This window comes from Anolis sagrei, chromosome 1 (assembly GCF_037176765.1).
Source record: "Anolis sagrei isolate rAnoSag1 chromosome 1, rAnoSag1.mat, whole genome shotgun sequence".
NCBI lineage: Eukaryota > Metazoa > Chordata > Lepidosauria > Squamata > Dactyloidae > Anolis > Anolis sagrei.
Window position 1 is genome coordinate 194,485,898 of NC_090021.1, and position 27,569 is coordinate 194,513,466.

The 27,569-nt window shown below is 39.4% G+C and overlaps 1 protein-coding gene across 4 annotated transcripts in view; it reads right to left on the bottom strand.

Annotated features, from left to right (window-relative positions):
* MYO3B (myosin IIIB) overlaps window positions 1–27,569 on the bottom strand; it is a 310,362-nt gene that overhangs the window by 108,863 nt on the left and 173,930 nt on the right. For all 4 annotated transcript variants that reach the window (XM_067471635.1, XM_060778850.2, XM_067471630.1 and 1 more), the window contains one exon: window positions 3,695–3,774. In XM_067471635.1, the coding sequence (XP_067327736.1) occupies window positions 3,695–3,774 (80 nt within the window). The remainder of the gene's footprint in view (window positions 1–3,694; window positions 3,775–27,569) is intronic.

Genomic DNA, 27,569 nt, shown 5'->3' on the forward strand with positions numbered 1-27,569 from the left:
TGCTGATGTTCTTAACAGAATTATTCCTAATAATATTACTGTGAAGAACATCAGTCTGTCATACCCTTTTCTGCCCAAATGCCTGAAACCCTCCAATTATCCAATGAATAGGAAGAATACTTTCCCACCCTTTCTTTATATTCTCTCTCATTATTTCTCACTTCTCACTATGCATTTAATATTTATTTATTTATTTATTTATTTATGACGTTTATCACCCCAAAGGGGACTCAGAGTGGTTTACAATATATGCATACATACAATATATTATATTACTAGCCGTCACCTGCCACGCGTTGCTGTGGCCCAGTGTGTGTATATGTGTTTTGTGTGTGTATATATGTGTATATATTTGTGTATATGTATATATATATGTGTGTGTGTGTGTGTGTGTGTATATATATATATGGTTTTGCACATGCGTTGTAATGTATTTTTTTTTTTAGTTTTTGGCTTTTAAAGTTTCTTCTGCTGTGTTTTTCAGTGCTTTTATGAGTGATGGTCACTCGTTGGCCCAATGGGTGTATTGTGTCCAAATTTGGTGTCAATTTATCCAGAGTTTTTTGAGTTATGTTAATCCCACAAATGAACATTACATTTTTATTTATATAGATTAGCATAACACAATATTAGTATTACATATTACTATATTGTACTATACCACTATAATGCAATATTATTAGTAATATTACAGGTAATATAAAATATATCATTATCATATTATTATATTGTATTATTAGTATTATATTGTATTATAATATTATGATCAATATTATATGTACATACAATATATTATAATTATTAGCATAGCACAATATTAGTATTATATATTACTAACATATTGTTGTTGTTCATTCGTTCAGTTGTTTTCGACTCTTCGTGACCTCATGGACCAGCCCACGCCAGAGCTCCCTGTCGGCCATCACCACCCCCAGCTCCTTCAGGGTCAATCGAGCCACTTCAAGGATGCCATCCATCCATCCATCCATTCTGCCCTTGTTCGGCCCCTCTTCCTTTTTCCTTCCATTTCCCCCAGAATAATTGTCTTCTCTAAGCTTTCCTTTCTTCTCATGATGTGGCCAAAGTATATTGTACTATACCACTATACAGGAATATTATTAGTAATAATACATGTAATATATATACTATATAATTATTATATAATATTATTAATAGTACTATTAAATTGTATTACATTATAATATTATCAACATTATATGTAAATACAATATATTATATTATTAGCACAGCATAATATTAGTATTATACATTACTATATTGTTGCTGTGGAGAGTGGCTCCCAACTGATGACCAAGGAGACATGGTGAAACTATCTTCCTGGCTCCCCTTCTTCAAATCAAATCAAAATATTTATTTTGGTCATTGACCAGCATAGCCCCTTCTTTACAATACAGCTAAATCCATTTTCCAAAGGGCTTTTGATCCAGTGAAGATAATGGAGAAGATATTACACGATTTCAACTGCACCCCAGCCCCCACTTGCAGGGGGGTTGGGGCACCTCTAGAAACAATTGCTTCTTAAACATGGGATGCCAACCTCAAATGAATTCCCCTTGATTCAATGAAAATTTTGGCAACAGTATAAGATTTCTGAATGCCATCCATTTACACAAATCTTTTAGCAACAACATGCAGTGTTTACAGTAGATGCTGCAGAAAATGCTTCAGCTGTACTCCACAAAAAGGAAAATCAGCCTTATCAGTAAATGTTTGATTGTTGTACCTATTTTATATACCTATATACTTGCCGAAAAGGGTCATGTAAACATTTCTGAGGCAGAAAGGGGTCACAAGTGGAAAGCGTTTAAGAAGCCCTACTCTACAACAGTGTGAAAAGAGCTATGGAGTGCAGAGAAGGAAATAGGCAAACATTACCTCTCCTATATCCCCATTAACAAAGCTCCCTGACATATCAAGCCTTGTTACTTTCCCATAATTTTCTATAACTTTTTTGAAGGGTGGGAGAAGGACGTTTGGGATTTATAAGAAAAAGAGAAAACTTGAAAATGTCCGGTTGAATTTCCTATTAAAATTCTCTTAAACCCGTTGTTTGAAAATAAAAATTTCCATCACTTTCCATAAGCTATTACTTGTAGGACAGCCAGAAGTAGAGATCCTGTTGTAATTTCTCCACACATCAAAAGTTACTTACAGAAGAGGGTGATAATATCAGTCAGCTGCTTCCCAGGACCCTTTTACACATGCAGTAAAACTTGGAAGCAACCGGGATAAAGGTGTGTGTGTGGGGGGGGGGGGGGGTTGCGGCTAAATGATGTTAGAGGAAAGTGTGGGCAGAATCAGGCTAACAGCTGAAAAGCATGTGTTTAAAAGGTGTGCTTAAAACCCAATTCTGCCCAAAAAGCATGGACCTTCGCATGACTGTATATCCCCCTATGTGGAATGCTCCAGTGCACATGTTTTAAAAGCCAGAAACAGCTTCTTGGGCTAAAGGGAAGCACAATTGGAAAGCAACTCAAACTGTCTGTAATCATTCTTTTGTTTCTTATAATATTAAACAGAGTTTAAATTAATAGTTGGTTGAAGAGATAATAAATCTGCTTGTGTGTACATTGGGATCTCCGCATGTGTGCACATAAGGTCCAGAGCATCTTAGGTCTGGTGGGCCCTGGATTAGCTCCATGGTAGCCAAATGCTGCACAGAGCTGATTTGGAGTAATGAAAGGCAAGGCCACCTTAACACAGCTTTGCCTTGGATTGACCAATGTTGAGGATAAACTCCCAACTTTAGGACTTATCTGAACAGACCGAGGCACAACTGTTCTCACAGCCATCCCATGCTTCACTGTTTGTAGCTCATTACTCCCAAACTCTGATTTATATCTATAGGTTTGGGTGTCTATATCAAAGAAATATTTTCAGGGAAAGTGGGGAAAATAGCATGGTTTTTCTAAGGGTGAAAATAATAGTTTTAGTAAACTCAGAGTCTAAAGTACACATGGTAGCTATCTTCCCTCCTCCTTCATATCATCCAGTACATTGGCAGATGAGAAATAGAGTTTTCATAAGTGTAATAAAATCCTCTTTTCAATAGAAATGTAAGTAATGTATGTTTTTATTATTTTTATTGTAAATAAACATAATGGCAAAACTTGAATGTGATAACTTTTGAGAAAAATGCTTTCCCACCCTACACATTTTGGTGTAAAATAACATTTTTGTGGACAGAGGGATGGTGGAATGAAAGGCCTGCATTTTTTGACTGGCACATCATTCTCAAGAGGGAATTTATCCAGTATGCCATAAAAAAGGAGACAAGACAAAAACAAGGTAGCAGGAGAAAAAAGATTATGATGCTCAAAAGACACCCTTCCCCAATTACAATTATTACAATTATCATTGTTCTTGTTTTGGATTTTGGAAAAATTTGCATTGGTCGTTCAGATCTTATGAATGAACAGTTCCAGGGTAGAAATAAAAGAGAACTAAAATGAAAACATCTCATCCTTTCCTAGTTTGAATAAAATGTATATTTTCATAGTTTGCAAATCACATCTGGATAATAGCTGTTGCACTGTAAAATCAGTCAAACAAACTCTTGATACCCAGCTAATGCAAACCAAGTGGCCTTGCATGAGTTAAGGATCTAGCAAAGCTGCAATATGTTACCAATCTCTTTTCAAATGCACAAGCGGAGGCATCAGCACGAACTGACCTTGATACGACCAGCACTGAGCTGCGGAGGCAAAGACCGGGATGCCGCTGTTACTCTGGCTCTTGATTGAGCCAAGTTACCTGTTGAGAGACAAAAACATTGAGAGAAAGAAATAATTAGTCAGCCCTCCATACTCACTGGAGTTAGGGGCATAGGAGCCCGCAAAAGTGGAAAAATTGCAAATTAATCCATTTCTCTGAAAACGTTTTCAGCCTGCTCTGGCGGAGTGCTGGTCTAGCACCAAACTACAGCTCCCATGATCCAAAGCATCAAACCATGGCAGTTAAAGTTGCATCAAACTGCAATGGAATTCTGCAGTGTAGCTGGATCCTAAGTCATCTGTTGAAAGTTAACCATAGAGTTGCATTAGAGGACCAAGAGATTTCTAGGGAGAACATCTTAAGCAAATCTGCAAATGTCAAATCTGTGAATGTGGGTGCCTAGCTGTAATCAGGCTGTGAAAAATTTGACATCTGCAGATTTGTTTAAGGTTTCTTTCAGAGGTCTAAAAAGACAATCAACGTGGTTTCAGAGTGAATGACTTGAATGATGTTAAAACAGCTTTAAAATCATGGATCACAAAGCAAAACCCTGAAATTTTCCAAAATGGTTTTGATGCATGGGTTGAATGATAACGCAAATGTATACAAACTGATGGTGACTATGTTGAATGGTAGCTTTGCGTGATCTGTAGCAACTTCTACTGTTATAAGTTCATTTATAATGTTTTTATTAATGTAATACAATATAATACTACTAATAATAATATGATATTATAATTATATTTTTATATTACGTGTATTATTACTAATTACATGTAATATAAAATATTACTAATATTACTAATATAATGTTATAGTACAATATAGTAATATTGAGGGCTGAGAAGAGTGGTATACAAATACAGTAAATAAATAAATAATACCGATATTGTACTATGCTAATAATATATTATATTGTATGTATATATATCTTGTAAGCCGCTCTGCATCCCCTTCGGGGTGAGAAGGGCGGCATATAAATTTCGTAAATAAATAAATAAATATTACACGGGAGGCAAAACCTTTTGACCCAGCCTCGTATGTCTATACACACACATAGTATGTTTCTCTAGATTTTTTTCCACAGTCCACATCCTGTATACATCAGTCACCAATTAAAATTACACATTAAAAAGTGAAAGAGTTGTACCCCTGCAGTCTATTGTAAAAAAAACCCTTGTGTGCTTATTAAACTGTAACATAGGTGTTTGAAGTAGATCCCTTTCCAATGAGACAACTATTACAAATAGGCAGCTTCTCATATATGCACACACTACACAACAACACACACAGATGGAAATGTTTGAGGAATATGAGAGGAATTTGAGAAAACACCAAGAAGCCGAGTTAATGAACTGCTGATAAAAGGCACTCACATGCACAATTAGTTATGGGTATGAATTTTCCGGAATACTAATATGCATACAGATCAGAGATTGGTGCATTATAGCAACATTATAAAAGAATTGTTAACTTCTTGTCACTTTCCGGTTTCTGATGTAGAATCTATATCATGCAGATTAGAGAGTGTCACAATGAAGGAGCCATTCACAGTTGAAGAGCACCCAACGTTTCATTGTTAGGAAGTCAACAACTGTAGATTAAGCCACAGGGGGTTGAACCCTCTAACCCTCCTTGTGCCTTGGTATAAAAGATGACCCAGATTAACTCATCAAAAACAATGGACATGATCCAACCCAAATTGATCATGTCGAAATACCACTGGTTTCCAAGGGAAGGTGAAACACATGTTGACCCTTCTGTTGCACCCTAAGAGCCTGAAAACTGCTCTTTTTTGTTGGATTGTACCCCATATATTTAGATCCTGGGAATTGACTGAGTGGAAAACTATTCATTACCAATAATTTGGGGCTTTTTCTGTTTTTTCCTTTTGCAGACAAAGATTTTTTTTCCAAAAAAGAGGATTAAAAAAAAACCTTTGAGAGGAAGAAAGGAAATGATGCGGCCTGTGCATGTGCAAGCCATTCCAGATACATTTCAAAGTTTTTAAGTAGTGAGTGGAGCACAAGATGTCCAAATGTTTTCTCTGGCTACATATCTTCAGAGGCTAAACTGTGATTAATAGCATTGAAAGAACCCTTTGAAGCAGGATTGGTGACATCAAAGTCCTAATCCATGGGTGGCAGGATTTTTATAATGAGTGGGAAGCATTTTAGCACATTTCAAAGGATTTACAGCATGAATAAACAATAGGCCACTGCAGATGTGCCACACACCTTTCAGACACATAACACACAAATAAGTTTCCATTTTAATTTAAATGTAAATAAAATGTTAGCACTTCTTTCAGATGTTAAAGTGCCTTGTTTGCTGCAACTCTGCTGTTTTTGCCCATTGCTTTGCAGAAAGCGCGTTAATTCCAAGCAGCTTTCTTTATTGCAAAATTATGACTGAGACAATGGAAGTGAAAATAGGCAATATTACATCAACGAGGCCATAGCCTGGTTCCTAAAATACAATTCACCGAGAAGAAAGCAAAATGCAATTAATACAGTGTCCATGTTACATGGAAAAGAATCTCTGAATTCAGTTCTCTCACTTCTCTTTCAAACAAGTTCATTTGAAAACACTGTTGGGATGACATTTAAAAAATAGGTATTTCATATATACACACACCAATAGATCACAATTCATGTTCTGTGGGAGGAGAGAACAAACACACACACAGAACAAAAGTTTAAGAAGTTATTAGGTAAGGAATTTGGACTTGCTATTCCACCATCTGGGAACTTTTCTTTTTTCTTACTGGCTTTAGTTTGCAACCCCACTAAATTTGGATCAAGAGTTTGTCAGGAATTTTTTTTCACTTTATTGTTTTCAAAAAGAAGCATAAAGCCAACTTTTGAACCCTTCTGGTTAAAGTGTTTGAAGCTAAAATATTCCTCTTTTTTACCTAATGTGTCACCAAGAAATCTTAAGTGATCCAAAGACTTTAGATAAAAAAGATCCACATAGTTAAAGCAATGGTATTCCCAGTAGTAACCTATGGATGCGAGACCTGGACCATAGGGAAGGCTGAGCGAAGATGGACACTTTTGAACTGCAGTATTGGAGGAAAATTCTGAGAGTGCCTTGGACCGCAAGAAGATCCAACCAGTCCATATTCCAGGAAATAAAACCCGACTGCTCACTGTAGGGAAGGACATTAGAGGCAAAGATGAAGTACTTGGAGGAGACAATGATGCTGGGAAAAATAGAAGGAAAAAGGAAGAAGGGCCGACCAAGGGCAAGATGGATGGATGTTATTCTTGAAGTGACTGGCTTGATCTTGAAGGGGTGGCCACAGCCGATAGGGAGCTCTGGCGTGGGCTGGTCCATGAGGTCACAAAGAGTCAGAAGTGACTGAACGAATAAACAACACAGATAAAACGAAATACAGTGGGCAATTGGTATCTGCTGGGGGTTTGGTTCCAGGACCCCCGTGAATACCTAAATCCATGCATGCTCCAGTCCCAACATATACAGTGGCCTAGTAAAATAATCTCCCTCACACAAAATGGCAAAAGCAAGATTTTCAAAAGTATTTTCAAGCCATGAATAGTTGGATCCATTGATACAGAGGTCCAGCCATGAAAAATTCTGCCAATGTTCTAAAATACAATTTGTAAACTGTGCATAATAGCATTGCAAATTTCATCCACCATATCCACATTTTTTCCTTATGGATAAAGGGATCATGGAGCTCAAAGTTGAGACATGGAGCAAAACATTTAATATCGGCCCTAGGAATCACACGATCCTTACAAGATGTACGTTACATACCTAGGCAATCCCTCATTGTCCGAGTAGGATAGTCTTCCATGATCAGTGTACTGGCGGTGGGTCCGTAGGTGACTCTGGAGCCCTATTCTTGATCTGCATCTTCTCCCGCAGTGAGGGCATTGGTTTCCAGGTGGAAGGCAGTCCCGGTTGGGGTTGGCTTGATGAGCCTTCTTCTTGGCACGTTTCTCTCTTTCGTCCTCCATTCGTGCCTTTTCAAATTCTACAGCACTGCTGGTCACAGCTGACCTCCAGCTGGAGTGCTCAAGGGCCAGGGCTTCCCAGTTCTCAGTGTCTATGCCAGAGTTTTTAAGGTTTGCTTTGAGCCCATCTTTAAATCTCTTTTCCTGTCCACCAACATTCTTTTTTCCATTCCTGAGTTCAGAGTAGAGCAACTGCTTTGGGAGACGGTGGTCGGGCATCCAGACAATGTGGCCGGTCCAGCAGAGTTGATGGCGGAGGACCATCACTTTAATGTTGGTGGTATTTGCTTCTTCTCTCCTCCCACATTTGTCCATGAGCTCTGTATTATCCCATGGATGGAACTATCTTGGAGTTATCCAGGGGTAAGCTATATTTCCAAAACTGCATTTAAAATATTTAGTTCCTCCCTGCACAACAACTTTGCTGAGTTAAGGGGTGGTTAGGAATTCTTTTAATCCGTGTATGGTGAAATCTGAAGATGCGGAATCTGTGGAAATCAAGGACCAACTGTTTTGGATTTCCACTCATCCAGATCAGGTAACATTTTGTTGCTTTGTTTCTGTATCGTAGGACAGTCCTATACTCAAAAATAGGGCACAGTCTGCATACTCAAAAGAGGCAAGTAGAGGACTGCAGCCATTTTTTATTTGTTAGTTTGTCTTGTTTTTGTGGATTTAGAGCTCCTTAATTTTAAACCGCAATGAGGTTTTTTGCAAAAGGTGGGATTTTTAAAAGCTTTAAATAAATACATTTGGCTAAGAGAGAATATATGTACTGAATACATAGCATAAGCAAAGAATCTCTCCCACCCCCTTCGATCCTCATTGTACCCTGTATAAGGTGAGTTCCACTGAGAGATGGTTATTGTCCCATGATCTCCCAGTGAACTTGATGACTGAATACAAGTATGAAGCTATGGCTTCCTGATTCTAATCCAGCACTACATTACACTAAGTGTCTTGACACACTTCATTCCCAAATAAGTGGCTATACAGCCAGCTAACAGATACTAAAGGGCCTCAACTGTGATGGCAACATCCTGTGGATTTCTTGTGTTTGTTCTTTGGTGAGGCACAATAGCTCTTTGGCTGAGAATTTAAAATGCCCCTCTCTAAACTGCAAAACCCAGGGTTCCACATGATGTTGTCATGAAATTAAAGTGGAATAATAATGCACTGACGGCCTAAAGTTAGGGAGCTTGACGTAGAGGTTCAAGTAGGCAATTTTTTAAAGCCAGGAAACTAATGGGGCTAAATATTAGGCCTTCTTTCTGAAGCAGAATTTAGGTTAACACCGGTATGTTTCCCCCCTTTAATAGATCTAAATTTTTGTCGAATGTTTTCATAACCGGAATCACTGGGTTGTTTTGAGTTTTCTGGGCTGTCTGGCCACATTCCAGAAGCATTATCTCCTTACATTTTACCTGCATCTATGGCAGGCATCCTCAGCGGTTTTGAGGTGTTATAAATCCCATTTTCCTAGTTTTCAACAGACCTTACAACCTCTGAGGATGCCTGTTATTGATGCAGGCAAAATGTCAGGAGATAATGCTTCTGGAACAGGGCCGTACAGCCCGGAAAACTTACAACAACCAAAGATTTAAATTAGCTAACAGTCAAAGGAAAATATTCAGTTCTGGAAGGAAATTATATTGAGGGGAATTGACCCCCTTTAACTAATGGCACTCAAAAGCAGAGCTTTGGAAGTAATGTGTTACAGGCAGTTATTGTACTAATAACATTATTTTTGAGGCTAATGGAGGTATAGGGTGCTTAGATGTGATATAGCAATTACTAATGACATTTTATTGTTGTTGTGGCATGCCTTCATTTCCAACCCATTGCAAGCCTATCACAGGGATTTCTTGGCAAGATTTGTTCAGAAGAGGTTTGCCCTTGAGGACCGGAAATTGTCATTTACTTGAAATATAATGAGAAATGATCACTTTCCGCTTCTATTATGTTATTCCCCTGTTCCCTACTGACTGGCTAGCGGCCACCATGATGTTATTTTAGGGGATCCTTTTTGGACTTTGGTCAATTTCGGAAAAAAGATATAATAAAATAGTGAAGAAGCATTCAGAGTTCTGCTAGAAAGTGCCAACAGTTTTAAGCTTTTGCCAATTTTTGAGGAGGAGGAGAAGGAGACTTAGATTCACTAGCAGGCAAAAAGACAGTGTGCATTATGAAGAGCACTGACCTTTGGACCTTGCTGTTTGGCGAAGGAGCACTGAAGGTGGACCTTGTCAAAACAAAGGACAAAATCACAGCACTACCTTTGCCCACATGCAAAACTCTACAATGAATGTGTAAAATGAAAAACAACAGCGGGAAGGATCCTAATGGGGGCCTTCAACACCATCAGAGTGTTATGGTCCTACTTCAGCAGTCAAGGTTAAGAGGGACCATAACACTCTAATAGTGTGGAAGTCAAGGTAGGAGCCCATGGTGCCGCAATGGGCTAAACCCTTGTGCCAGAAGAACTGCTGACCAAAAAGTCGGCGATTCGAATCTGGAGAGCAGTGTGAGCTCCTGTCTGTCAGCTCCAGCTTCTCATGCGGAGACACAAGAGAAGCCTCCCACAGGATGATAAAACATCCAGGCGTCCCCTAGGCAATGTCCTTGCAGACGGCCAATTGTCTCATACCAGAAGCGACTTGCAGTTTCTCAAGTCATTCCTGACACACACACACAAAGCAGTCAAGGTTCCATCCTATGGAAACCTGGGATTTGTACTTTAGGGAGAAGCCTTTAAAGTTCTCAGCCAGGGAACACATCAGGGCTGAACTACAAACCCCAGAATTCTATATGAAGTCTCCATGCCAGTTAATTGTACAATGTGAGGGGGCCCATAGTGAAAGAAGAGCGATTCACAAAGTCGAAGACTGCAGAGGTGAGACAGTATTGTGAGGTCACAAGATTTAGCCCCATACCTTTGTTATCACACTGACAACCACACTGCCCAATACAGTTCTGATGTGCTCCTCAGCATGTGCGGGAAGAGTTGATGAATGCACATCAATGTATGGATCTCTACCAACTACCTTCATTGGGGTAGCACTCTGCTTGGGCCAGGGGTTGTTTCTCACACGTGGGAGTTGTATGGCATTTCAAATGCACTGCAAACTCAGGATGGCCAGAACTGTCAATTTTATTTGTTTTATTTCCACATTTGATTCCTAGGAAATTTTGATCAAACCAAACTGAACTAAAATTCTCATTTAACCCTACAACTTTGATAATAGAAAAAGGGGTCAAGTAGAAAGGACAAGGTCATATCTTTCTTTCAAAATATTTGGGTGTGTATTTATTGTGGTTTTTCTTTTCTATCAATAAAAATAATAGCAAAAAAAAAAAAGGTTGTGTGTGGAGGTGGGGGGGGGCTTTTCATGTGGATACCATGCTTAATTATTAAGTACTATAAATATTAAGAGATTGTTATAATCACAGAAAAATAATGGTAAAAGCCCATGAGAGAGAATAGACATCTCAATGTGATCCCAGACCATTCACTGGATGGAGTCTGGGATTTCCCTATTGCAGTGGTTCTCAATCTGTGGGCCGCGGCCCAGCTGTGGGCCCTGGTTCGTGAAACTCCTTCCTCTTTTTTATTTTATTTTATTTTATTTATTTTATTTTATTTCTTCTCCTTTTTGAAGAGCTGACCAGCCCCATCCCTTTTGGTACTAATGTTGAAACTTGGTCTCTGGTCAAAGTGGTCCCCAGTCAAGTGGTCCCTGGCAGGGCCGTAGCTGGGGGTGGGGGGAGTTTAACCCTGCCCTGAAATGTATCAGGTTAAAAAATAAACCTGGTTTACTCATAAATTGGTTAATCTGTTAAAATTCATGAGTAAACCAGATTTCGGGGGCGGGGGGCGGGGGTAGAATCCCTAAATCCCGGCTACAGTCCTGGTTCCTGGTCAAAGTGGGCCCTGGTCAAGTGGGCCCTGGTCAAAAAAGGTTGGGAACCACTGCCCTATTGGGAATCCCCAAGAAAGAGTTACCCACACTGTACTAACACTGTACCCCCTAAATGACAGCATAAGTAGCCTGCTACCAAACACAATTCAAAGTGCTGGGTTGAGCGTATAAAGCCATAAACGGTTGCTTAGCTTACCTGTCTGCATGTATCTCCCTCTATGACCCACCTTGGTGTTTAAGATCATTTGGGGAGGCCCTGCTCTCAGTCCCACCTCCTTCGCAGGTGTGGTTGGTGGGAACAAAGGACAGGTCCTTCTTGGTGGTGGCCCCTCAGCTATGGAACTCCCTTCTCAAAGAAATTAGACCCTCCCTCCTGACCTTCAGAAAGAAACTGAAGACATGGCTGTGAGACCAAGCTTTTTGATAGCAATGCAGTGCAATAAGGGAAGATGGAATATGTGCAATCATGACTGGAATGGCTTTTTGACAAAGATGTCAGATTATGTGGGTTTTGCTAATAATTAGTTTTAATATTTTATGTTTTTTTAATCTTATGTTTTAATGCATCTGTTCATTTTACCATACGTCTGTTTGATGTCTTATGTTGCCTATTGTAAGGCTGCTCTGAGTCCCCCTTCGGGGTAAAAAGGGTGGGATATAAATACTGTAAATAAATAAATACCAGGATGAGACTTTCTCCTCTTCTGAGAAATCTCAAATCAAAGTGGGATGCGGTGGGGGTGAGTGCGGTGGGGGTAAGTAATAAACAAATTATTTCAAATGGGAACAGAATCAAATTCCCAATTGACTTCAAAGCTATTATGTCACTTGATAAGATCCAGACAAAGACTAGACTAATACAGTGTGTGCGTGCCTTTAGTTTGTCTGAAGAGGTATAGCAACCCCTTTTCTTAGGCAAGGAATACTCAGGGGTGGTTCTGCCAATTCCTCACAATTGTATTACACAACACTTTTGTGTGACAAGGTCCCAAGAAATGCATACAAAAGTCATTCAGCAGAAAGGCTGAGCTGCTAGCATTTGGCTGGGGTTGCTGCTTCTAGAAGGAAAACAGCTGGCTACTCTTTAGTGAGACAAAAAAGAAATGTGTGCCTGTGGAAGAGTTCACAAAAACCTACTAGATATCTTGTCCTGTCTGGCATGCTGCAATAATATCCAATATCACACACATGACAGCAAATATTATTAATTACTCTTATAATAGTGTAGACCTCTTAACTTTTAAGAGAAGTTCCAGCTTTTTAGGATAGGCTGTCTTATAAAATCATTGTAATGCAACAAAGACATACTTTCACAGCACTGTGTGGCTACACTGATTTCTTAGGAAGTAAGTGGCAATGTCTTTCTACTGCCCGTAAATTCCACCCATAATTTTGCAAAAATTATAATATATTCAAATGAGCAGCTCAGAGGAATTATTTTACATTTTTGACAGAAAAATATTTCCTTTCTTTCATTCATAAACTAATGTAGAGATAACATGAGGAATGAATGCTATATCTAATTCATGATAAATAATAAATTTAGGCTTGGACCCAATACTGTTATTCCGCCAATGGAATTGCATCTGTCCAGAGCAATGAAGAAGGGGTAGTTCCCACCTATTCACCTCCTTTTGAAGCAGATTTTTGGGCATCAGAGAGGGCTAGGGAATGCAGGAAAGAAAAAGTCCTTTGTCACCATGCTTCCCATGCTGTTTGGTGAGGGAAACTGACATATTTTCCCCCTAACATGACAAGAGATCAGTACAATATTTGTGCCCATTGACTACAACTGCTCTTTATCTTTCCTGGAAGCTCACCATGAACTGGCAGCCAACGGCTCATAGACAACCACCAATAGACTGGTATCTCATGTATGTTTATCTGCCCACTTCCTCAGATTTGGACCCCCTGGTGGCGCAGCAAGTTAAACTGCAGAACTTGCTGACCAAAAGGCTGGTGAGCTCCCGCTGTTAGTCTCAGCTTCTGCCAACCTAGCAGTTCGAAAACATACAAATGTAAGTAGGTCAATAGGTACCACTTCTGAAGGAAGGTAACGGTGGCCCATGCAGTCATGTTGGCCACATGACCTTGGAAGTGTATACGAACAACGCTGGCTCTTCGGCTTAGAAATGGAGATGAGCACCACTCTCCAGAGCTGGACATGACTAGACCTAATCTCAGGGGAAACCTTTACCTTTACTTTACTAAACTCAGATACGACTGAACTGTTAGGCTTTTTTTCTGGAATAATTCCACTGTGGGACCCAGGAATATATAAGATTGCATTTGTTATATGCTACCTTTTGGTCCAAAAAAGTGATTGACACCAAAGTACAAACCAGTATAAATAGCATAATGCGATTAACAAAAGCAAATCACAATGGAAGTGAGAAGTTAACAGCATTATTATTTTTTTAAATGCTTACAGATTTTAAAAAAGACTTGGTATATCAGTAAAGATTTGGTAAATTATGTAGATACAAAACATATAGCTAGGAGTTGAATGACTGAACCATCATCTTTAAGAAGTTATCATTGAAGCTACAGGGAGTGTTTCCCAAGGAAATGGGAGAAAGTCACTGAAGACCAAGTGGCCTTCCATCACTGATGACACACTAACAATACATTTTATAGTGGAGCAGTATCATTAATGGTGTCTTCTGCATGAAAGTGAAAATAGTCATGAGTTTGGCTTACAAAATATTATGCAGTTCGGACCCAACTTAACTGTGGGTCTGTTTCCTCTATTATATGCATCCACAGAACAGTAAGATCTGATCAACAATATCCACCAACTCTGGTGGCAATTAATGAAGTCAATCAATATGCCAGCTTTCCCTTATCAGGATCCTTCCAAGTATTGCAACTTCCACCATCCTTGTCTCCTGAAAATACTGGCTTGGGGGGTCAGATCAGGGAAAGCAGTAATATCGAATGGGGGAAACACAGCCATATAACCCAGAATGTCATATAACCCAGAATGTCAAGGCAGAAAATCCCACAATATCTGCTTTAAACTGGAATATATGGCAGTGTGGACTCAGACATCCCTGTTCAAAGCAGGTATTGTGGGGTTTTCTGCCTTGATATTCTGGAATATAGGGCTGCGTGGAAGGGCCCTCAGTCACGCAAATCAATCCTGAGATTATGCAGAGGCTCTCTGGAAGCCTATGAAGTTTAACAAAGACCTTCATATGTTAGACTTGGTTAAGTTTGATTTAATTAAGTCCACTGATGTCCCACATCTGCGGGCCAATAAAGTTCACAACTGTTCCTTTGCCCAGCTGTGATCTAGGGCTGCTCTTTGCACACAAAGCATTGGCAACATGGCAAAACACAATTAGTTTTTACAAGCTTTTATCATATGGGCCAGATATGTAAAAGTAAGGGGGAAAATCCTTTTGATTTCTAAGGCATGCATGCTAGACTTTCAATTAACTTTCCTCGACTCTTGGAAAATGCACATTTTGATTTATCTGTAAATGGAGACATTATCATTGTAATAGCTTTTGTTCCCCATCTATTATTCTGAGGGAAAAAAAGAGGTCATCTCTAGTTATCTTTCAGTAGGGGTAGCATGCATGCATCCCCCAACCTCCATTCCATTTAGTTATGAGGTGAATTTATACATTGAAAATTGCTCTGGAGTCTTTTTTCTTTGATTGTTCATAGAAATAAAAGTGATGGGGAAAGGAGCATAAACTTAAGTGGAAGCATATTTCATTTAAGCGAATAAATATAATATATCAGACATTCATCAGTCATAGTGATATTGGAATCCAAGTGGCAGAGAAGAAAAAACACAACACCCTAGTTTCTCCAAATGTGCAATTTGTGGAGGAAGATGCCATTAAAACATCGGCTGTCTGATATAACTAGATTTCCCCTCAGAATGAGAGACAAGGCTGAAGTGTTCACTAGAGAGTGATGCTGTCTAAAAAAACCAAGAGAGACAATCAGGCTCAAATGCAAGGTGGGCCAAAATCACAAAGGCACCCAATGTTTGAATAATGTTGTGAATAAAAAATTGAAAATATACATACTGTATATGATGCTATGGCGGTGTCAATTATTATTTACTGTCAAAAGCATTACATACATAAGTATAAAACTGATAAAAATGGAAGGAGCATAAGCAGCTAGATAATTTTTGACCAGAAACGGGCACCAGCAACCGCACTGTCTGTACTTTAAACAATTCTTCCTCTGTACATGAGGCAGAGCATTGTGGACAAGCATACAGATGTGGAATTGTTTGTTCTGCTCCACAGTTGCACACGGCTGAGGATTCTTTTAGGTAGTTCAATCTTGCCAAGTTGTCTTTTGATCTGCACACTCTGCTTCTAAGTCTGTTCAGGAACTTCCAAGTTCACTATTCTTGGTTTGCCCCTGGAGGCAGATCCTTGTGGGGGGCCATCTAATTGGGATTTCCTGGTTTAGCTGCCCAGAGGGATACTCCTTCTCTTGCTGGGGAAACATTAAGAGGAGTGGTGGTTCTCATGAAACGTTTCCTTGACTTGAGTCTACTGGGAAGAGGCTGATAGCAATGCAGAGGATGGGTTTCACCGTTTTCAACCTTATTTCTCTCATGGTTAGCAGCAACTTCCTGTCACACATGGGGGGGGGCGGGGGGGCGGGTGCGCAATACTAGCTAGCTTGTAGAATGTAGATTTGAGACATCCGGTGATTATTCTGCATGTTTCTTTCATTCAATGCTATGTTCAACTGCTTTGCGTGAACAGACTTGTGCCAAACAGGGCAGACATACTCAGCAGTTAAGTAAGACAAGGCCAGGGTTGATGCTCTTATTAATTTTGAGTCTGCTCACCATGCGCTGCCAGTAAGTTTCTGCAGGATGTTATTGTGTGCTGCTACTTTGTGCTTTGTGTTCATGCAATATTTCCTAAATGTTAGTCTTCGATCTAAGGTGACGCCAAGATATTTAAGATGGAAACAAAGTTCGATCTCTTGGCCTTCAAAGGTAACTTTCAATTTCCTGCTGGCTTCACAGTTCCGTAGGTGGAAAGCACACACTTGTGTTTTGGCAGGGTTAGGCTTCAGGTAGCTATCTTTATGGTAGCTGGAGAGATCTTATCAGGCATTCGTAAGTTGGTTTTCGACTGTTTCAAAGTCATTTGCTTGTGTTGTTAGGACAAGGTCATCAGGATATATAAAGCTCTTTGTGAGTGGTGGCTGTGGCTGATCATTAGTAAAGATGTTAAACAAAGTGTAAATTAAAAACCAAAAATAAAGGAGTTATTAAATTCTGAAACTTCTTTGTGACTTTTGGTCCACCATGTAGAGACATGAGAAGCTGCCATAGAAATAATCAGAGCAATGGTCCAGCTAAACATTGCCAGTATTAACTAGTGGCCATGCTTCTCAGGAGTTTCAAGAAGAATTTTTTTTCCTCAGCCCTATCTAAAGATGTGGGGATTGGATCTGGGGACTTCTGCAGGGAAATCATGTGTTTGACCAAGGGACAAGGGGTCTTTCCTTGGAACTGTACTGTGCCCTCCATATTTGTGGGTTTAACTTTTGAGGATATGATTAATATAGTCTCTGTAGGAATCTCCAGATCTTGCAGTGAGGCTGTATGGTAACTTCAACTGGAAAATGCCCATAAGTTGTGCTGGAGGATTTAAATATTCCTAGAGAACTCCTCTCGAGGAATCTCTAGGCTGCCAGCACATATTTCTATAGTCAGCATCTGGCAAAAGCTGATTATAAAAAAACACTGGAGGACCTAGAGATTCGTACAGAGGGGTTCCCTCAGATTAATAAAAGCATTTTATTTCTGGTGTTCCCCCTCCCTCCACTTTCATGGTGGTCCTGTGCCCCATCAACATTTGCCCCAGCAAATGTTGATGGCTGGCTGTAATGTTAATCAATAACAAGAGGAAATAGAAAAAGATTAATTACAACAAGAGCACATTCGGGCTGAATTCCCTTCTAGGAGAAGCTAGGTTGGCCCCTTGCTGATGTTTTTTTTTTTATTTAAACAGCCATTTGATAATTAATTGATAATTAGGTAGGGAAGATGGCTTGTTGGTTGTTGTTGTTGTTGTTCTTGTGTGCCTTCAAGCCATTCCTGACTTATGGTGACCTTATATTGAATATGTCATTGAGTTTTCTTGCCAAGATTTGTTCAAAGGGTTTTTTCCTTCGCCTTCTTCTGAGGCTGAGAGAGTGTGATGTGCCCAAGATCACCCTGTGGGTTTCCATGGCCAAATAAGGAATTGAACCCTGGTCTCCAGAGCCATAGGTCCCTTCTACATTGCCATATAATCCAGATTATCAAAGTAGATAATCCACATTATCTGCTTTGAACTGGATTATATAAATCTACACTGCCATATAATCCATTTCAAAGCAGATAATCTGGATTTTATATGACTGTAGACAGGGCCCTAGTGAAACATTCAAACCCCTACACAGTGCTGGCTCCTGGGGGTTGAGGGAGTACTGTAGTTTTATCCCTATTGATATCTTTTTTGAAGGAGTTTATATTTTTAAAATTAATGGTTGATAGCATCTTGAATTGTGTTTTAACTCATCTACTGTGAATTTTTAATCTTGTTTCAAGCTTGTTGTAATGGGTTTCATACTAGGATAGAAATAGAATAAAATAGCAATAAAATAACAGGAGAAAGGTAAATTCTTTCTCTGCCCTTTTTTGCAACTTGACTTGAAGCTTTGGGCAGGGACAAAGTAATAGATCAGAATATCATAGTCAAATTATATTTCATATGCAGTGAGAAATATTACTGTTATAATAGGTCATGTTTGGAAATGTCAAGAAGATACATACCTTCATTTAATCTGAAAGACCAACTCCTCCCACAATAGCTGTATGGTTGAGCAATGTAAATAAATAACAGATTCCGAAAAGAGTATGATCTCACTTTACATTTTGTCCTTTTTTGAAAAAATTTCTTACAGTTGCTTCAGTTTTGTCCTTTTAAGCGGTAACATAGTTTGCCCTTTTCCTGGAATAAACCTGATGAATTCAGCCTGACTTCTGAGTTGATATGTATAACTTCACCTAGTAAATTGTATAGGAATGAGTAGAGATTTTCTACTGAGATGGTGAAAATGCATTAAAAAAAACAAACTACCCTGAGCAATACTGTTTGGAAAATGAATTGTGTAGAAAATTGTATTTCTCCCTTTTGAAAGTCATTCTTTGCTCTGTGAGAGCACCACCTAGTGGAACTTGCTGGCATAGGACAGAAATCTAGAGATCAGATATAAATATAAGCTCAAAAACTGGGAACAGACCAGGACAACAGCATTAATCCAATGAAGGAATCCAATGTATGCTTTAAGGTTGTAGTTTTCATATATGACATCTTATATTTGATTTCAAAGCTGGTGATCTTTATGTGAACATCAAGAAATGTTTGGTGCAATTAATTGTACCTGCTCAGTGGATTAAACTGCTGAGCTGCTGAACTTGCTGACCGAAAGGTCACCAGTTCAAATCTGGGGAGCGGAATGAGTTCTCTTTGTTAACCCTAGCTTCTGCTGACTTAGCAATTCGAAAACATGCAAATCTGAGTAGATTAATAGGTACTGCTCTGGCAGGAAGGTAGCGGCACTGCATGCAGTCATGCTGGCCACATGACCTTGGAGGTGTCTACGCACAACGCCAGCTCTTAGGCTTAGAAATGGAGATGAGCACCAACCCCCAGAGTCGGATACAACTGAACTTAATTTCAGGGGAAAACCTTTACCCACCTGATTTATTATGAATTTAATTCATTCTTATACTATCTCAATCCCAGTTTTCTCTATTACAGACATATAATCAGGCACTCTGAAGGAACTGCAGGCAAAACCGATCATCCAATTTCTCCTGCAGGTTTATCACTTATAGCATTCCCATTCTGAAATTCAGCTAACTATTTGCAATCAAATGTGTGTTTTGTGTCTTTAAGTCATCCATTAACTTATGAATACCTCATGAATTTCATAGGATTTTCCTGGGCAAACAGTAAGAGGTGATTTTGCCAGTTCCTTCCCTTGAAGTACAGCTTGGAACACCTGATATTCACAGGCAGTCTCCCATCCAAGTACTAACTAGAATTGTGTGGGAAGTTAAGCACCCTTCAATGTTTGTATACAGTGATTAGAGGAGGAAGCTCTAGAATATACGGCTATTCTTTAGATCCACCTCTGTCTTCCTTGATCTATATACTAAAGCCTTTTGCTTCTTGAAGGGACCCCCACTATCCCCGGAGTTAGTTTTTGTCTGAGAGGCAAACCAACCATGAAGCTCCTATCTTGAGGATGGCTCTCAAATTGAAGAGTCAGCTTTTAGGTACTTGTCATGCAAAACATGCAACATTTATAACTTCTGGAATGATTCCATCAGCATTGCCTTTAAAATGTTTTGGGAAGACAGGTGGACAAACACAAGCATTCTGGAACAAGGAAAGACCACTAGTACTGAAGCACTGATCCTCCACTATCAACCTTGCTCGACTGGCCACGTTCTCCAAATGCCTGATCACTGTCTCCCAAAACAGTTACTTTACTCTCAGTTTAAGAACAGAAAATGGACAGCAAAAGAGATTTACCACCTCATTAGACAGCCACGGCAGCAGGAGGAGGTGGCAGTCAACTTCGCTGCAAAGTGTGGGGAATCTGACACCCCATGCCTCGCAGTGCCTGCATTGCCCACCTCACTGGGAGGGTGATCACATGAGAAGTGTGGGGCTTGCATGATGTGCATAGTTTTCCCACATAGATTGGGCAACACAGGAAGTTTCTTGTGATGTTAGGGTGGTGGCGGCATGCAGGTTCCGCCCGTCTGCACTCATGGAACTGGCACTATGTTGTTTGATGGGAGCCAGCCAGCTCCATGGCTGACCGGGGCTAGATTGTCGTTTGCCACTGAATCTAGTCCCATAAGATGCGGTAATTAAATATAGGCTTAACGCCAACCTTAAAAACTGTGGTACAGAGAACTGGGAAGCCCTGACCTTCGAGCATTCTGACTGGAGGTCAGCTGTTACCAACAGTGCTGTGGATTTCGCAGAGGTACAAATGGAGGACAAAAGAGAGAAACATGCCAAGAGGAAGGTGTATCGGGCCCACCTTCCATCTGGAAATGTATGTCCTTACTTCGAAAGATCATGCACATCCAGAATAAAGCTCTACAGTCATTTACGGACTCACCACTAAGACTCCACCCTTGGAAGACAATCTTACTCAGCCACAAGTGATAACCTATGATGATGGTGATGACCAAATATAAATAATTTTTTCTATCTTCCTTTCTATCCAAGATGAATGTCTTGCAACAACAAACAAACATTTTACTTTATAACCTTACCAAAATGTGCTGCATATTTCCATTCTGTTCTATAGTACAAGCACTGGCTATGTTGCACTCTGCTTGACTCTGCTTGAGCAAATAATTACTACAAACCAACGTTACATTCAAGATGAGACAGATCTGGTGTCTTTAGAGCATTTAGGCCTTAGGGTTGATCAACTGAAACATCTCTTAAATACTCTCAAAATGGGAATCTGTTTGCTTTGTTAAAGTGAGCATGCTTTTCCACTTTATAAAAATGCAACCAAGAGTTCCCAAGCAAGAAAATCAACAGTACAGATGATGAGCCCAACATCTTTCAGAAAGCTCTTTATCTGTGGAAAAACTGGATCCAAACAAAGGAACACGGCTCAGATGACCAGCTGAATTACATGTAATGCAGAGTTCAGATAAATTTCCATTGTTTAATCGGAATTCTAGTATGTGTTATGATGTAACTGGAATTCTTGTTTGATTGGATTCTATTTTTTGCTATAACTTTTCTGCAGTGAATCAATTTTGCATGCAGTGATTGACAGTTGCTTTTTGATTCACACCACAGGAAGCTCTTCAGTTAACTACAGGCTTTATCAAGCATCTGGTCATACTTTTAAAAGAACCTCATTTAAACAGCATTTGCAACAGAAGTCCATAAAGTCTAGATGAGAAATGATACAATGAACAAAATGTAAATGTTTTATTCCAGCCATGTTGCTTATAAAAAACATTCTAACATATTTGAAATAGATGTTGGATAGTCACCTGTCGGGGGTGCTTTGATTGTGTTTTTTTTCTGCATGGCAAGGGATTGGATTTGATGGTCATGTGGTATCTTCCAACTCTATGATTCTATGAATCAGTATGTTTTTCAGTGCAGTCAAGATCTGTCCTATTCTTACTGACAATCCTACCCCCAAGTTTTAATCCAAAACCCATAAAATTAGGGCTTTCTGGGGCATTCTTTGGACAATGTTCTTGCATTCTTTGGACAATGTTCTTCCCTATTTTCTACATCTGGCCCCGGTCAAGATGGCATTCCCACCATTCCACATAGATAAGCAAACTAAGTTGGCATGTGAAGCTGATATCACATTCTCAATTTCAATTGAAGGTAGCAAGCAACTAAGATGATGCAGAATAGACTATTACTCTGTCCTCCTAACATCTCACAGCTATTCAACTGCTCAGAGTGAGACTGCATATACGTTCTCCATCTACCAAATGCACCAGTCTTGACTGTGTGCCCCTAGATGTCCACAGAGGGGCATACTGTTCACTTATGGTACATCTGGAAATAGGTGGAAATTGATAATTTTACAATTGATTACCGTAGGTGGAATATTCCACATATTTTGAACTCAGACTAACTGGATTGTGCACGGGCTATTTGAATATCCCTCTCATAGCAAATAAGTTTAAGTGTTGAACTACAACCCTATAGACCAGAGTTGGTTGATGTTTGTTTTTATATTTTTGTTATAATGCTGTTGTTTTATTTTGTTGTATGTTGCCATTATATATTTAATGAGCTGTATTTTAATTATGCTGTTTGGGCTCATCCCCATGTAAGCTGGCCCGAGTTCCTTCGGGGAGATCGAGGCGGGGTACAAAAATAAACGTATTATTATATTACATTATATTATATTAATAGCCTTCTCAGCCATGGAAACCCATTAGATGACTTTGGTTAAGTAACATTCCTACAGCCTCAGAGGAGACCAAAGGCAACTCCCTCTGAACAAATATTGCCAGAAAAGCTATTGATGTGTTAATTTTAGAGTCATCATAAATCATAAATGACTTAAGGACACACAACAACAACAACAGCAGTAGCAGCAGTAACATATTGCAAATGGGAATGTTCAAGAAGCAAGAAATATCACCAGACCTCCCAAAGATGCAGAGAAAATATAAGGGAAGCTTTATCTATAAAGATGGCTCATTTACCATTGTCATCAGCTTGTTGCCTATGGTATTTTTCTGAAGAGTGAACCTGGGATTAAATAGTAAACACAAAAGACGCTTTTCTTTCTTAACCATAACCTTTTCCCCCCACAATGCATTAGGGCTTTTTTGAGATTCTTGAACCAGGAGTAGTCATGCCACACCTAAGAGCCATCATGTAAGTATATTACAAGTATAATTTATCATCTCTATTATACTGTTGATAGGCTATTTACTTACAAATGAATTATTTTTCTTCCAAGCCATGGCTACTGACAGCTTTCCTTTGCATCCTGCTGTGAACATATGTACAGGTTATCTTTTATGTGGTGTGTTTGATAGAATGACACTGCTTGGTCCAAAGATCCATGTGGTTTTTTGGCACACCCACAAAAAGTGCTTCCCATTTGCTTCTATGTGTTGAACTGCACAGAGTTCCTGACAAAGAAGCAAACTGGCAAATGACTATTCTTATGCATTCTTTGCACAGATATCTGAAACTTCTGGAGAGAGTTGCAGAATCAGAAATGTAGAAGCTGTAGAATTAGATTTTTACTGTTGCATTTCTGTGATTCCTAGTGGTTTCTAATCTATGGTGACCTATCATGGGTTTTCTGGTTCTGAAATTTGTTCAGAGAGGGTTTGCCATTGCCTTTCTCTGTCACCAAGTTGCCAAAGGCCTCTCAATGTTTTAGACTACAACTACGTGAACACTTTGTCATTGCCCATCCTCACAGTCTATTTGTGGGAATTAAAAGTTCAAAACATTCTTAGAGATATGTGCTTCCCATTCTACGGTACAGAAAAGACTTTTCTGTAACAAAAAGGTTATCAAATCTTTTCTATCTATTATCCAGTCCTGCCTGATATATATCACCCAGGCTTGGTATGTGAGCAGCAGATTGAGGCAGGAGAATGCCAAAGTAGAGAAATGGATTGTTCTGTTTTAGAATGAAAATAATAATAATAATAATAATAATAATAATTCTGTCCTCCTCTATTTCCCCAATGGGGACTCAGGATCCTTCCACACAGCCCGATATCCCAGAATATCGAGGCAGAAAATCCCACAATATTTGCTTTGAACAGAGTTATCTGAATCCACACTCAGATAATATGGGATTTTCTGCCTTGGTATTCTGGGATATAGGGTTATGTGGAAGGGCCCCCAGGGCAGTTCACAGCATACAGCGGCAAACATTCAATGCCGCGAAGTGCAACCAAAAAAGCAGATAAGCAAACCATAAATCAAATAATAACATAGTAGACATCAACACCAGGCAATAATGAGACATTATAACAAATTACCCATCATGCAACTAAAAAAATTATGTTTTAACGAATAAACATTTAAAAACAAGACTTAAAATTGAGACTAAAATTGAGTGAGGAATCGTCTTTTTTAAAACTCCTCCAAGTAATTCTGTGTGATGCTTCCAGGTTATGTTTCCAATTGATATTACCACGAAGCCATCCTTGAGAAACTAGCAATTTTTTAGAGAGGACATCCTTCTAGTAACTTTTTAGGTTCTCCAAGGCGACTGTATGGTAATTTCCAGCAGAAGTTGATCATTTCAGTACTATTGGTTATTATCCATGTTTTCTCACTTTCATGTTAAGTTCAGGAGCATATCCCCCATGGATACAGAAGTATGCTGTATTTCAATTTCATCCCCAAACGTGGGGAAATCAATTGAAACTTCCCAGCCCATGTGCTAGCACTCATGTCAATGAACACTGGTCTCCACAGGTTGATTTTACTGTCTTTCCAAAACTGATTTAATGAGATCCCCTCATAAACAGGAACACTCATAAACAACTAATGAAGAATCCAAAGGTCCATAGAATACAGGAGGTTATTTTCTTTTACCAACATCCTATTCATTTAGTGGACCTTTCCCCCAAAATATCCCTAACAGTAGACCAGAGAGATGCTTCTGTGTCTGTTGAATGAACTCCACTGCAAATGGTGATGCAGACTAGGTAGAATCATCCCTGAAAGTGGAACATCCCAAATATACAGACCTGCCACCTGAGAAATTAACATCCTAACAAGCCTAGATTTGGCACTAGGAAATGACTGCCAAGTTTTTCATCTTGAAAACAGCCAGGAAATTTCCGATGGTCCAGAATGTGGGAGCACATTTTTTGTCAGATGCTCACATCCAGAAACATCTGACATCAATCCATTCTGAGCTTCAATGTATGCCAAACTTTTTTCTGGACCAAATGCAAGATGTTAGTTCATCTTCAGAGGAATGAGAGATGAGATCACTGGGAGAAAAGCTCCAGGTGCTGTCATCATCTGAAGTTAAATTATGTGTGACTACAAATAAAATCTTTTCCAGCTGCGGTGCTTGGTTTAATAACAACAAGAACAACAATGAACGAGACAGTCACTGGAGCTGCAGGTGTCTTTCCAGATTTCAAAGTGCTTCACATGCATTATCTAGTGTTTGGTTGGTATAGTAACACTTACAATAACCCCACTTACAACAAGACAAGTGAATATTATTTACTCCCATAATGTAGAGCCCAAGGCTGAGAGAATGGATGAGGCTTGCCATGTAAGTTCATGGCAGCAATGGCATGCGGTACCTTGCATTTCAGTGAAGTAATGAATCCCCTGTGGATTTTAATCTGAATTTTTAGGGAGTTATCCAAAGTACTGAACCTATTTTGGAAGCTACGTTTGAGCACTCTTGAGCCGCTTTTTTAAAATTCAGTTGGAAAACCAGATTGCACTCATTGTCATACTGAAAAAGAAGCCACCAGCTGCTCCTATATAACAGACGTGAGATTTAAACCGGGCCTTCCTTGGTCATAGCTCAGTTTCTCATCCCCAGGGCAATATCATCTCTCTATTAATGGGATTTTCTCCCCAGAGTGGCTCAGAAGTCATGACGGGAGGGCTACTTAAGAGGCCTCAACTCTTCTTGGTTTTATATGAAATCTAATTTTGAAGTTGCTTTTAAATGTTATTTCAAACTGTTAGTTTTAACACGAAATCATGAACTGCTAGTACACAGCAGCTGACAGTACCAGCAAGTCAGAAAGTTGGCACAATTCCTGGCACAATGTATGACCCTTGTGTGTCACATTTAGCCCTGGGCAGACAAAGGCCTTACTGGAAACGTCTATCAACTAAAGTAACTGAATCACGAACTGAACTTACAGTAACACTTAGTTCACCAAAATGATTTTATTCCCACAGCCACATTTCACTGGTGTGAAAATAATTTTAGTGGTGGAATTCATCACTACATTCCTTTACAAAGAAAGCAATGAATAATCCTAGCAACGTTCTTCCCAGCACAAGAATGTTTTTGAAAGCCACACAGTTTTTGAAGACAATTGGCTCTATGCAAAATACACATGTTGTTTTGCACAGAAAACAGCATTTTCTCTTTACATAATATCATTTTGCCAAGAAAATACCTGTATTTACTCAAGTATAATGCACCATCAATTGTAATGCACACCTCTATTTTGAAGTTGCACACTGCAAAAAAAAATGTTGTTGAATGTAATGCAAAATTTTCTCTTGTTCTGCTACTAGCCTCAGAATGGCCAACAAAAAAGAGGAAGGGATGTTTCTCCAGTTCGCTGGCCTCAGCCTGATGGATGGGTGGTGGCTTTCCAGTGAAGGCCTTATTAATGAGGCCTAAAAAACCAAGAGGGACATTTAGAAGGACTCCTGAATGAGGCCAGCTAGAAAGCTGTGCCCCTCCAACAGGCTGAGGCTGGTGAATTTGCCAGCCTCGACCTGGCAGAGGGGTGCAGGTGGGTTTATGTGTGCAATTCTCACGTGACATCAAATCTAACTCACACCTCACTTTTAGCTATGTAATTTAACCAAAAGAGGTGAGCATTACATTTCAGTAAATATGGTTTCCTGAACAACAATGACTGTACAAACAACCATGTACAAATTTTCTGCTTAATAAGTCTTGAACTACACACATTCTTATCAGTCCAGGATTCTTCTCTTGACATATGAAATACAAAACCATTTCCTTAATATTTCAACATATTATTTCAATTCCTATCAGCTATTTAACAATTGGACCATTTATTATATGTTTTCTTGATACATTATCCATTCCCTATTTCCCTCCCTCCCCATTCCAGGGAAAAATGGTAACCATCTTCCTCAGTCTTTATTTCCACTCTAAAGGGTTCATATGGTGGCCATGGCTCAATATTTGGGTTGTTGAATCAATCTCCACATGCAGATAGTAAAGGTAAAGGTTTTCCCCTGACATTAAGTCCAGTCGTGTCCGACTCTGGGGGTGGGTGCTCATCTCCATTTCTAAGCCAAAGAGCTGGTATTGTCCGTAGACATCTCTAAGGTCATGTGGGCAGCATGACTGCATGGAGCGCCGATACCTTCTTGCCGCAGCGGTACCTATTGATCTACTCACATTTGCATGTTTTCGAACTGCTGGTTGACAGAAGCTGGGGCTAACAAAGGGAGCTCATCCCACTCCCCGGATTTGAACCAGTGAGCTTTCAGTCAACAAGTTCAGCAGCTCAGCGGTTTAACCCACTGCACCACTGGGTTGCATGTTAATTATGTTAAAACAAATCTTAGCACTTAAGAGCAACACTTTGCAACCAAAAGAGAACAACTGCCATTTTTTTATCTTCCACAACCTTAAA